Genomic DNA, 12067 nt, shown 5'->3' with positions numbered 1-12067 from the left:
TATTCATTTCTGAATTATTTTAGGCCAAAGTTTTATTTTACTGTGTAATATGGGCTTCTTTTCTCATGCATGACCCCAAATCATAGACTTACAGATTTCTGTAAAAGCTGGCGCCTTTGGAAAGTGACTCAGTCTCTTCCCTCTAGTTCTCGTGTTGCAGAAACGCAGCCTGAGGCTCCTTGCGTGCATTTTGTTAATTTGGTTTATGGCATGAAACAGTGGCCTCAATCAGGGAGAGATGTTCCCCATAACAACAGGTCTAATTTTAACAGTAGTTTTTCTTCTCTTCCAAGTTTAAATCATTTAATGATGGCTCTTCTCATGACAGTAAAAATGTCTTAGGCCAGATTCTCGCCTGTACAAAGGGGTGCAAACAGAGTAGTTGTCCCCTGACTCTAAGAGTTGATCGATGCTAGCCCTAACCCCAGCATTTGTCTAATTATGCCCCTTCATGTGATCCACGTGGATCTTATGCAAGCAGAGGATTGGCGTTAGTGAAGGAGAGCTGCATCACTTCCCCTCCCTCCCCCAAAACATGAGAGTGGGGCAGGGAGCGTAGGAGTCAATTCTGCCAGTTTTACACTAACAGGAAGCTCATCTGCACTGGCTATTTTGGGACATGATCTGGACCCTTTGCATCATTTGGACAGCATAAAGGGGTTGGAGCATAATTGAGGAGCTGACCTCTGACGTATTATTGCTTCTCCACCTGAATTCAGTGAGACTGGTTCATCAACCCTTTCTTTAAGTGTGTCATAAATATAAAGGGAAGGGTAAACCCCTTTGAAATCCCTCCTGGCCAGGGGAAAGCTCCTCTCACCTGTAAAGGGTTAAGAAGCTAAAGGTAACCTCGCTGGCACCTGACCAAAATGACCAATGAGGAGACAAGATACTTTCAAAAGCTGGGAAGAGGGAGAGAAACAAAGGGTCTGTGTCTCTCGGTATGCTGGTTTCTGCCAGGGATAGACCAGGAATGGAGTCTTAGAACTTTTAGTAAGTAATCTAGCTAGGTATGTGTTAGATTATGATTTCTTTAAATGGCTGAGAAAAGAATTGTGCTGAATAGAATAACTATTTCTGTCTGTGTATCTTTTTTGTAACTTAAGGGTTTGCCTAGAGGGGTTCTCTATGTTTTTGAATCTAATTACCCTGTAAGATATCTACCATCCTGATTTTACAGGGGGGATTTCTTTATTTCTATTTACTTCTATTTTTTATTAAAAGTCTTCTTGTAAAAAACTGAATGCTTTTTCATTGTTCTCAGATCCAAGGGTTTGGGTCTGTGGTCACCTATGCAAATTGGTGAGGCTTTTTATCCAACATTTCCCAGGAGGGGGGGGGGGTGCAAGTGTTGGGAGGATTGTTCATTGTTCTTAAGATCCAAGGGTCTGGGTCTGTAGTCACCTAGGCAAATTGGTGAGGCTTTTTACCAAACCTTGTCCAGGAAGTGGGGTGCAAGGTTTTGGGAAGTATTTTGGGGGGAAAGACGCGTCCAAACAGCTCTTCCCCAGTAACCAGTATTAGTTTGGTGGTGGTAGCGGCCATTCCAAGGATAACGGGTGTAATATTTTGTACCTTGGGGAAGTTTTGACCTAAGCTGGTAAAGACAAGCTTAGGAGGTTTTTCATGCAGGTCCCCACATCTGTACCCTAGAGTTCAGAGTGGGGGAGGAACCTTGACAAAGTGTAAATAAATAAATTGATGATTTGATTTATATAGAAAAAATATATACACGTAGAGCTTCAGAAAAGTTTTGTGATACAATATAATGCACTGTGTGTTACATAAACCATTGTGTATAAGAAATGGCCTGCTTCCGTGGCAAATGGTAATAGAATTTTGTAGCTTAAGGTATTTACTAATCCATATGATAAACATGGCTTCAGGTAACAAAACCTATGCAGATGTACATGTGTTACAATAATTAAAAGATTTTTCTGCTTCCAGGGGGGGAAGATTCCAATCCGATGGACATCGCCAGAAGCCATTGCATACCGCAAGTTCACATCAGCCAGTGATGCATGGAGCTATGGGATTGTCCTCTGGGAGGTGATGTCCTATGGAGAGAGACCCTACTGGGAGATGTCCAATCAGGACGTGAGTATATTGTAGTCCTGAGTTATGTTCTCAAATAAAGAATCAAGCTGCGAGAGGAAGTGGAGCATAATGAAGCCAGGTGGCTCCTAGTTTTTGACACTGACATTGAATAAGATGTAAAAAGGAAAGTTTCCAAGTCTCCCTGCTTATAGAAAAGACCTGTAGAATTTAAATGAAAACGACAATCTTTCTAAAAGGTTTTTGGACCACGATGTAGAATGTAACAGAGAATTATATTCGTGGTGTGATATTCTGAAAGATGATTTTAAAAAAATCTACAGGAAAGATGTCATGTTCTTTTACACTCCAAGGGTTTTTAGAGCCATTTTAATTGAACCAGGCTAAATGTCTGTAGATCCCTTTTGGTTCCATCTCTATAACAGTCTGTATATATTTTTTTCCATAAAGGTTGAATGCACACAGTAAGTTGTTATTGGAACCCGTGAATAAGATAATGGAAGCATTTGTACTAAGACTTGAATTAAACAAAAATTCTTCTGGAGGCAGTCAACAGATAACATGGGGAGATAGTTTCATTTGTTTAGAAGACCTTTAATGTGGAGTTATGTTTATGTAACATCAGTAAACTATACAGGTCTGCCATCCTTTTTCAGTTTAATTAATGCATCTCTGCTAACATATGTGTTTTGTTAGAGGGATAGCATTTCCCAAAGTAAAATTATTATTAAAAAAAAACCAAAAAACCTATCGTGTGGTTTCTCTTGCTTTATTCCACATCAGTCAATTATAACCCACAAATTTTGGATAGAAGTAAAACTATAGCTTTCTGTCACAAAAGGGGTGGGCATAGATTTTCAGAAGATTTTCTATACCCAATTTTTAACACTAAACAAACAAAGGAGCAGAAATGGCAGCTCGAATCAGGCAGCAGAGAATTTTCTTTCCTGCTTTGCCTACAAATGTGAATATAAATACAAAAAAATCACTCAAAAAACAAAACTGTCCCTTTCAACTAAGGACTCTTGGCTATATCTCAAACTTGAGCAGAAAACTGTATTCTTTTTAACTGGGTGCGATAATATGTCTGCTATTGGTCAGGATTAATTAATTACATTTAGATTGTAGTGGGATGCCTTCCACAATAGCTGTTCATATTAAAATGAAATACAGGGCAAGTGTATGTGTGTGCTTTTTTCACAACAGGGCTACTTATACCACATAAAGTGTTTCTAGCTGACTCCTGTCTCAAACCAGTTTTCACTGCTTTGGAAACTAGCAATCCTGAAAACACAAATGCTGGTGTAATATCCCCTATATCATCTTCTAGTTTGGATATGTAATTTGTAACTCATTATGCAAAATCTATTCTCTGGAGTGGTAAGGAGGATTGTAACACCAGGAAAGAAAGAAAATGGTAGCATATACAAAAATCTTATAAAATTTTAGATGCAGGGCTAAATTTTACATCTAGTCTCTGATTTCAATGAGGTTAGGCCTAGGCAAACAAGATAATTGGACCTGCACTGTACAGTAGAAGGTATGAAGTTGTCATATTAGCAACCTGCTGCCAAAATGAGATCTATTATGAGCTAAAGACTATGTGGTATCCTCTCTTCAAGGATTCCCATACTTAGAATTTCCATTGGGATGTAGATGAGGTATCCTATTGATTACAATGGGAGTTCAGCTGTGCATAGAGGAAAGCATATGGCACTGAAGATACCTAAATGGTGGCTGTGATGGTTTAGATAACAGAACCCCCACCCCCCGCTGGGGATGCCAACTGATATGCCAAGACTACTTCTGCCCCTGCTTTCCCTGCCAGCTTGGGACTCCAGCACCCTGTCTTGCTGAGCCAGACACGCCAGTCTGCTCCAACACAGACGCAGGGTACATGCCCCAAAGCTGCAGACTTAACTGAAAGCAACTTAAGAAGTGTTCCTGTCTTTAACACTCAGATACCCAACTCCCAATAGGATCCAAACCCCAAATAAATCCCTTTTACCTTGTATAAAGCGTATATGGGGTAAACTCATAAATTGTTCGCCCTCTATAACACCGATAGAGAGATATGCGCAACTGTTTGCCCCCCACGCAGGTACTAATACATACTCTGGGTTAATTAATAAGTAAAAAGTGATTTTATTAAATACAGAAAGTAGGATTTAAGTGGTTCCAAGTAATAGAAGATAGAACAAAGTGACTTACCAAGCAAAATAAAATAGAGCACGCAAGTCTATGTATAAGAAAACTGAATACAGATAAAAACCTCACCCAGTAAGATTCCTTTTACAGACTAGTCTCCTTCTAATCTGAGTCCAGCAATCACTAATTCCCCCCCCCCCCCCCCACACACACACCCAGTAGTTACGTCCTTTGTTCCAGTTTCTTTCAAGTATTCTTGGGGGTGGAGAGGCTATCTCTTGAGCCAGCTAAAGACAAAATGGAGGGGTTTCCCCAGGGTTTAAATAGACTTTCTCTTGTAGGTGGACACTCCTCCCTCCCCCTGTGTAGAATCTGAGCTACAAGATAGAGTTTTGGAGTCACATGGGCCAGTCACATGTCCATGCATGACTCAGATCTTACATGTAGCAGCCATGGTACACATGCTACCTTGAATATCCTCAAGTAGACTTCTTTTGTGGATTGGAGCCTTCCAAGTTCCATTGTTCATGAAGTGCTTCTTGATAGGGCACTTAACTTGCAAATTCTTTTCTAAAGAAGCTGACCAAATGCCTTGCTAAGGTTATTTAAAATCAAACAAGTATACAGCCAATATTCATAATTTTGAATACGACAATGACACATGCATACAGATAGGATGAATAGATTCAGTAGATCATAACCTTTACAGAGATACGTTACATGACATATGTAGCATAAAACATATTCCCCTTATGTCATATATACATTCATAAGCATATTTCCATAAAGCCTTATGGGGGGCACCATCACAGTGGCTTTGATGTCTTCTGAAGTATAAGTATTAATACTTATTAATGAAGATATTGGAATTAAATGATCAATTATCAGATTGGGAGTGACAATTTTTATAATCCTAAATGGTGGACAGTTGGGGGACAATCTGATCTTTGGTGTAATAGAGCCCACATCTTATGTAGCATTTTCGTGGCTCTAATCAACGTGAGTTTGGAGAAGTTTTTTTTTTTTAGAGTCTCACCTTCCTTATACTGTATCTTAACCTTCCTGTAGCACTTTCTGTATATCTAATTTGCTGCATGGTTTACTTTGCAGATAAACCAGAAGTGTTACACTGCAGAAAACTGGTGGATAAACACATTTGTTTAAACATAAAGTGTCTGTGCTAATGTGTTTCACAGGACTGATAAAATAAGTTAATTTAATTGCCTAAACTTTCTAAAATCTTTTATCCTTGGTAGGTAATCAAGGCTGTGGATGAAGGGTACCGCTTGCCACCTCCTATGGACTGCCCAGCTGCCTTGTATCAGTTGATGCTGGACTGTTGGCAGAAAGACAGAAACAACAGACCCAAGTTTGAGCAGATTGTCAGCATCCTGGACAAGCTGATCCGTAATCCCAGCAGTCTGAAAATAATCACCAATGCGGCTGCAAGGTGACATGTTAAATTCTACATCACACTTGTTGAAAATAAATGTTTGCGTTCTCCACCTACAGTAATTAAAATATGTTTGCTTTGTCCATCCACTTTCTCAGTTTTATCCATTGCTTATTTGCATGCTTGAAGGCTAGAGGAAGCTTTCCGCTCTCTGGTCAGAAGAGATTATTGTAAATAAAAATATAACAGCTGTTTGTTTGGGCTGGTGAAACCCAGCTAATTTTAAACTGAGACAGGTAAGTGTTAAACTTGGGTAAATGAATATCTCAGGTGCAAGTCACGTTGGTTTTGATCCTGCAATGTGCGGAACTCCCTGACCTCCCACTGACTTCAGCTGATGCTGAAGGTGCTTAGTATCTCACAGCTACTCTGATTCAGCATGGTACTTAAGCATGTAAGTAACCCCATAACTAGAACGGAGCAACTCACATGCTTATAATTAGGCAGGTGCTTAAGTATCTTGCTGAATTGTGTCCCCAAAAAGGTATGTCATGCCCCACTCTTTTCTGGCCTCATCCAGTAAATTACGTACACATGGGAGTACTCCCTTATACTTCAGTAAGACTAAAATGCTTAAAGTTAAGCATGTACTGAAGTGTTTTGCTGAATCAGAGCCTTAATAAGGATCTCATTTCTAACATGAATGCTGATACAAATCTTCTAATTGCATTAAAAAGACTAATTTACAATCCTGTTTATCCAGAGAGTTTTGGGACATAAGCAATGTCCTGTCCTGATAAAGAGGAGGTAATAACTGATGAATTCCCTGGCATTTGAGAACAGAAGCAGGATATGGTTAAATACCATAGTTCTGATTAAGTAGGTACGGATTAACAGGTCTGTACTACACATAAAATACCTGGCTCTTAAAGAGGCTGCTATGAAAAGGCTAGATTTTAAGGCTGTTTTAAAAGGGGGGGGAGGGAGTGCTCCCTGATCTTAAGTGTAAATGTTGATGGCAGGGCCCAGACTGACAGCCTTGGAGACTGATGTCCTATATTCACAGAATAGGTACAGTCTGGGTAGTGGCAGTGTGGGTTACGCATGCGTCACAGTAATGACCTGAGGGGACCATCTTTTCAGGAGAGAGGCTCAACAAAGTATAATATTAAATGTCCTTTAAAAACGAATCCCAGGGGTTTATTCTTTTTTTATCTGTATCTTAAAATATCTTGTCTTCCACAGCTGACCTAACCCTTACTAGATGTTAATTCTGTTCCATCATGGTGAACTAAGGGGATATCATAACAAGGGAAATGGGGGTGGAGCTGAAAAATCTTGGTTAGTGTTAAAGCCTGCTATGTAAATAGAATTGATCTGGCTCCTTTTCTTCTTGCCCCAGGCAGTGCGTTTTTTTTTCCTGAGGTAGAAGCTTGCTAGTCTAATCACCTCTCTCCCACTAGTACACAAAGAAGAGAATGGGCAGAGGAAGGCAGCGATACTAATGGGCTTGGTTATTAAAAATACATAATGCGATTTGATTCTCCTGCACAGTAAATATGTTTTAATAATTAATTGCTGGGGTTTTTAATACATTGTGAATGATAAGAGTTTATTTGGATAGCTATTCTATGTTATACGGCAGTTGATTGTATTAAATCCAAATTAGTTTAAGCATTACCTTCCCCAGTTAAGAGTTTGTTCTAAATGTCTTTTAAGCCCCAGTTCAGCAAAAGCAAAAAAAAGCACAAGTATGTGTTTAAATTTAAGCAAGTGCATAAGTGCTTCGCTGAATTGGGAGTTGGGAATAATTTCCATATTTTATTTTGTTTTCAGTTTTGGTTTGTGGGAATCATTGCATACTCTTTTTTTTGCATTTAAAACAAAATATTTATTTGTTTCATCCATCTAATACCAAACCCATGCACAGAATTCTTCTGTGACCTCTAGATACCAAAGTACTCAGAAACTAGTTGCTACGGTTCAAGGGTGAGTTGCACCTGTGATCTCTCTCTCTGTTTCTCTGTGGGCACTTTTTCCAAGTGAGAGATCTATATCTTACAGAGAGGAATCCCATGGTTCACCCCACCTGAGACTGGATCATCAGGTTTCAGCACTCCCTGTTTACTAACCATATTTACATCAGCTGGCCCAACTTGACATTGAGTCCTATTTTAGAATTCTCTCTGTGACCAATATGAGGTTTCTGTGACTCAGGACAGCTTCTTCAAAAACAAGTGTGAAGTATTGGTGCATAGAAATTTAGCAAGCAGAAAGAAACAAGGTTGAAACAATAACTGCCTCTATGCGTCTTATCTGACCTAAACCTTATCCTTTCTTTGCCCATGTAGGTGGATTCTGCTCATCCCAGTCACCCCTTCTGAGCCTGAGGTCCAGCCTGCAGCTCTCTGCAGGCCCTTTCTCTTAGTCCAAGACAGTCTCTGAGTTCACGGGCAGACTTTTTTATTTGTTCCAAAGTTCCTCTGTCTGTCCTGGGACCCTGAGCCTTGTCCAAATTTATGCATCTTCACCAGTGGGTCAGGTTGAACTTCAAAGCAGTAGGCTCTCTGTTTTGTTCTTTAATTACTGGTGAATAGGTGATATTTAGAGGAGTTAGTCAAGTCTTCCTGTCTAGATGCCTGTCAGGGTGTTTCTATACTGCATTCAGAGGTATGACTGCAGCACTTCTTTGATCTAGCTAGCTGAAGTAACAATAGCAGTGAAGCATGGACTTCAGCTTGGGATAGCTGCTTGAGTACGTACCCAGGATCGCAGACAGGGTTGAACATAGCTAGATCAAAGGAAGCTCATATAGGTCTTCATATGCTGCAATCTCACCTCCAATTGCAGTGTAGACATACCCTAATTGTGTGCTGGAATTTACCCTGGTGATCACGTAACCCCTGACAGAATAGCAAACAGGGACATGTAGTTTTCATAACACATTCGTTACCAGTACTCTGGCAAGTCTCCCTTTACTCTCTGCAGGCATGAGAGGAATAGACGTGCAGCAGGAAAAAAGCATTATGACTCCCCAACACACAGTCCAAGTATCTACACCAGAGGTGGGCAAACTACGGCCCGCGGGCCACATCTTGCCTGCGGGAGCCATTCTGCCCGGTCCTTGAGCTCCCGGCCGGGGAGGCTAGCCCCCGCTGTCCCCTCTCCCCCACAGCCTCACCTCGTCGCACCGCCAGCACTCTGGCCCGCCGCTCAGGGGCTGCAAGCTCCTGCTGCTCTGAGTGGCATGGTAAGGGGGCAGGGAGTAGGGGGTTGGATAAGGGGTACGGGCTCCTGGGGGGCAGTCAGGGGATGGGGAGCAGGGTGCAGAGGTTCTGGGGGGAGGGCGATCAGGGGACAGGGAGCAGGGGCAGTGGTTCTGCAGAGGGGCAGTCAGAGGACAGGGAACAGGGGGGGTTGGATAGGCATGGGAGTCCCGGGGGGGGGGCTGTCAGGGGGCAGGGGTGTGGATAGGGGTTGGGGCAGTCAGGGGACAGGGAGTGAGAGGGTTGGATGGGGCGGGGATTCTGAGGGGGGGCAGTCAGGGGGCGGATAGGGGGTGGGGGCCAGGCTGTTTGAGGACACACAGCCTTACCTACCTGGCCCCCGATACAGTTTTGCAACACCGATGTGGCTCTCAGGCTAAAATGTTTGCCCACCCCTGATCTAGACTGTGCCCAATGAGCTAGGTTGGAGAAATCCTCTCCCACAAGTTATTCTACAGCAGCTATGAGAGGCTGCAGTAACTCCCATGACACCTATGCCCCTAGTCAATATTTAGGAATCACCAGTGGATCTACATTGCAGTAGCTCCCACCCCTCCTTTAACCCCCACTTCTGCCCTTCTGTTAAAATCCTGTTGTTGAAAGCATGCTGAAAGTCTCATGGAGCTGTGTCCTGCAAATCCCTCTTTCCTCTGTCTGTCTCACACACACACACCAGTGGAACCAAGTTAATTCTGCTGCATACAGGAACCTCTAGGTCTGTAAGTAAGTGTAGAAATTACCCCCGGATATATGGGTACAAATGATGGAAATTTGTATGGGAATATATTTCGCCTAATGATATTTTAAAAAACGATATTATAGATATAAAATCATCTTTTTATAGCTTTTAACCTTACATGTTTAAATGTGTTTGGTAATCCGCTGCTGTTTGTTTAAAATAGTCGCTACCCTCTTACATCCAGATTACATGCATATTACTAGAGGTGTGCAATATAACTTGTCACCCTCCCCTGTTGCATTTCTTTGTCTCTTATGTTAGGCCCCAGTTCAGCAAAGCACTTAAGCATGTGCTTAGCTTGAATCCCAATGAAGTCAGTTAAGTATATGCTTAAGTGCTTTGCTGAATTCAGGGTCTTTGTCTGCACGTATTTCATACAGGTGCCCCCCTCTGCTTAAGTAGGAGTCTGTGGTACAAAAATTGAGTCAAATAATCTGATTGTGTTTAAAGGGATTGGGATTCCTGGGTCCCAGTCTTTTAGTCCCCTTAGTGTATTCTCTGATTCCGTAACCCTGAAAGGGGTCGCAGGTAGTGGTACCAACTACTTAAATGCTCGCGTTGGGACTTGCTGAACCTATCCTACCCGGATGGTACAGGGAAATCTGTTGCCTCCTTGTAGGCACAGTGAATGGCTTTCCCGAGACAGTCCCACTGAAGGTGTCCAGGAGTCTCTCTTGGAAGCTGTAAGAGCCACTGTCTGCTCTCTCAGCAACAGTCTAGAAATTTCTGCTTTTAAGACCTTATTCCACCCCTGACATGACTGACAGGGCCAGAGGGGCAGGGCCAGCCCACAGCAGTTCTTTAACCTCTTTACCACTGGTGTGGGGTTTATACACGCCATCACGCTTTCTTCCCCCGGATGAAATCCATATTCTTCAATTACATAGTCTTTTTGTGAAGTCTCTCTTTACTTGGCTGTGTATGTACTCCTTGGGCTCAGATGTTTATATCCCTTGTGCCTTCTCCTGTACACGTAGGTGTCTAGTTTTGCAAACTGATGTAGAAACTGAATACGGTACAAGTGAAGTAGTGCACGTTATATAATTTTGCCAAAGCATTGCGTAACCTAATCATAATTTCTTTTCATTCATGTCCTGCTGTTCTCTCTTGGTATCTGAGCATTTTGTTGGTTTTTATAATTGAACCTCTACGTTGTTTGGATATTTGTAGCCTGGAAGTGAGTTCATAATTCTCCCAGTTTTCATCAATTCCATTATATTTGTACTTGGACTTATTATTTTTGAGACCAGTGTATATTACTTTCACATGGGTGAACATGTCACTCAATTACAAAGAGATGGAAAGCTTTCCAGAATTCAGTGGGTGAGTCAGAAATACTTCATCCATCCCGTAACAAGTTGGTGAAACTGGCATCCAACAGGGTTTGTTGATTCTTGTTTCATTTGTGAGACACAATGAAAACCAAGAGTTGCATAATTGAAAATATTTTCCAAACTATAAAACTCTGAAATAGGCTTCTGACCCTTTTTTTTTCTACTACTACTTCTTTTTTTTCCTTTTTGTCAGCAATTGAAGCTGATTAGGGATTTCTATAATTCTTCAAGCTTCATTGTGCAAAGTTTTTTGGCTGGATTTCAAGCAAAAACTTTCTCTATTATAGATTTGATGGCTCAAATTTTACAATAGCATCACGCGCATAAGGAGGCAGAGCACATCCAAAATTTGTACCTAAGGTTTCTTCTGAGTTTCACATTGACCAAATTATTCATCTTTCTTTCTTTCTTTCTTTCTTTCTTTCTTCCTTTCTTTTCTAATCCCCATCAGTCTACAGAGGAATCTGCCTTCCATACACTATATGTGAAGAGGGCTTTAGTCTTTCACTTGAATAGAACTAGGCCATTCAGGAAGACACCTAGACTCTTTGTTTCTATTGAAAATAGATCTAGAGGAGCTTCTGTCTCCACTCAGAGACTTTCTAAATGGATCCCTGCATAAATTATTGCCAACTGCTGTTCTGCTGAGGTTCCACCTCCCTTTTGAGTGACTGTACTCTCTACTAGATCACAATCTACCCTCGAGGCCTACTCAAGGACATTCCAGTTGCTGAAATCTGAATGGCTGCAACATGGTCCTTGGTACATATATTTTCCACCCATTAGTCTTTGTTTCACTCTGCGAGGTCAGCTGCTGTAGTAGGTAATGCAGTTCTTTCTTCTGTGATTGACTCTGTTCCCATCTCCTTAAGGGGTTACTGCTAGGGAGTGACCTGAAGCGATGCTACTCAGAGAAGAAGGCTACTCACCTTGTGCAGTACTGGAGCTCTTCTAGGTGTGTGTCACCTAGGGTGCTCCGCTATCTTCCCTTCTTTCCACTGTTTTGGAGTTTCTTTGTGATAGAGAAGAAACTGAGGGCAGTTCGCCCATGTAGCCTTCTATGACCTCAGTACGGGGCACAAGGGTAAGTAGGGCACATGCACAGGCTAACCAGGCACTGCGACCAAAAATC

At 41.7% G+C, this 12067-nt stretch overlaps 1 protein-coding gene across 3 annotated transcripts in view; it reads left to right on the top strand.

Moving 5' to 3' along the window:
• EPHA3 (EPH receptor A3) overlaps window positions 1–12067 on the top strand; it is a 311971-nt gene that overhangs the window by 285292 nt on the left and 14612 nt on the right. For all 3 annotated transcript variants that reach the window (XM_075118146.1, XM_075118145.1, XM_075118150.1), the window contains exons 14-15: window positions 1948–2097; window positions 5460–5653. In XM_075118146.1, the coding sequence (XP_074974247.1) occupies window positions 1948–2097; window positions 5460–5653 (344 nt within the window). The remainder of the gene's footprint in view (window positions 1–1947; window positions 2098–5459; window positions 5654–12067) is intronic.

The sequence above is a fragment of the Caretta caretta genome, chromosome 1 (assembly GCF_965140235.1).
Source record: "Caretta caretta isolate rCarCar2 chromosome 1, rCarCar1.hap1, whole genome shotgun sequence".
NCBI classification, from domain to species: domain Eukaryota; kingdom Metazoa; phylum Chordata; order Testudines; family Cheloniidae; genus Caretta; species Caretta caretta.
This window is presented reverse-complemented; position numbering and strand designations above follow the sequence as displayed.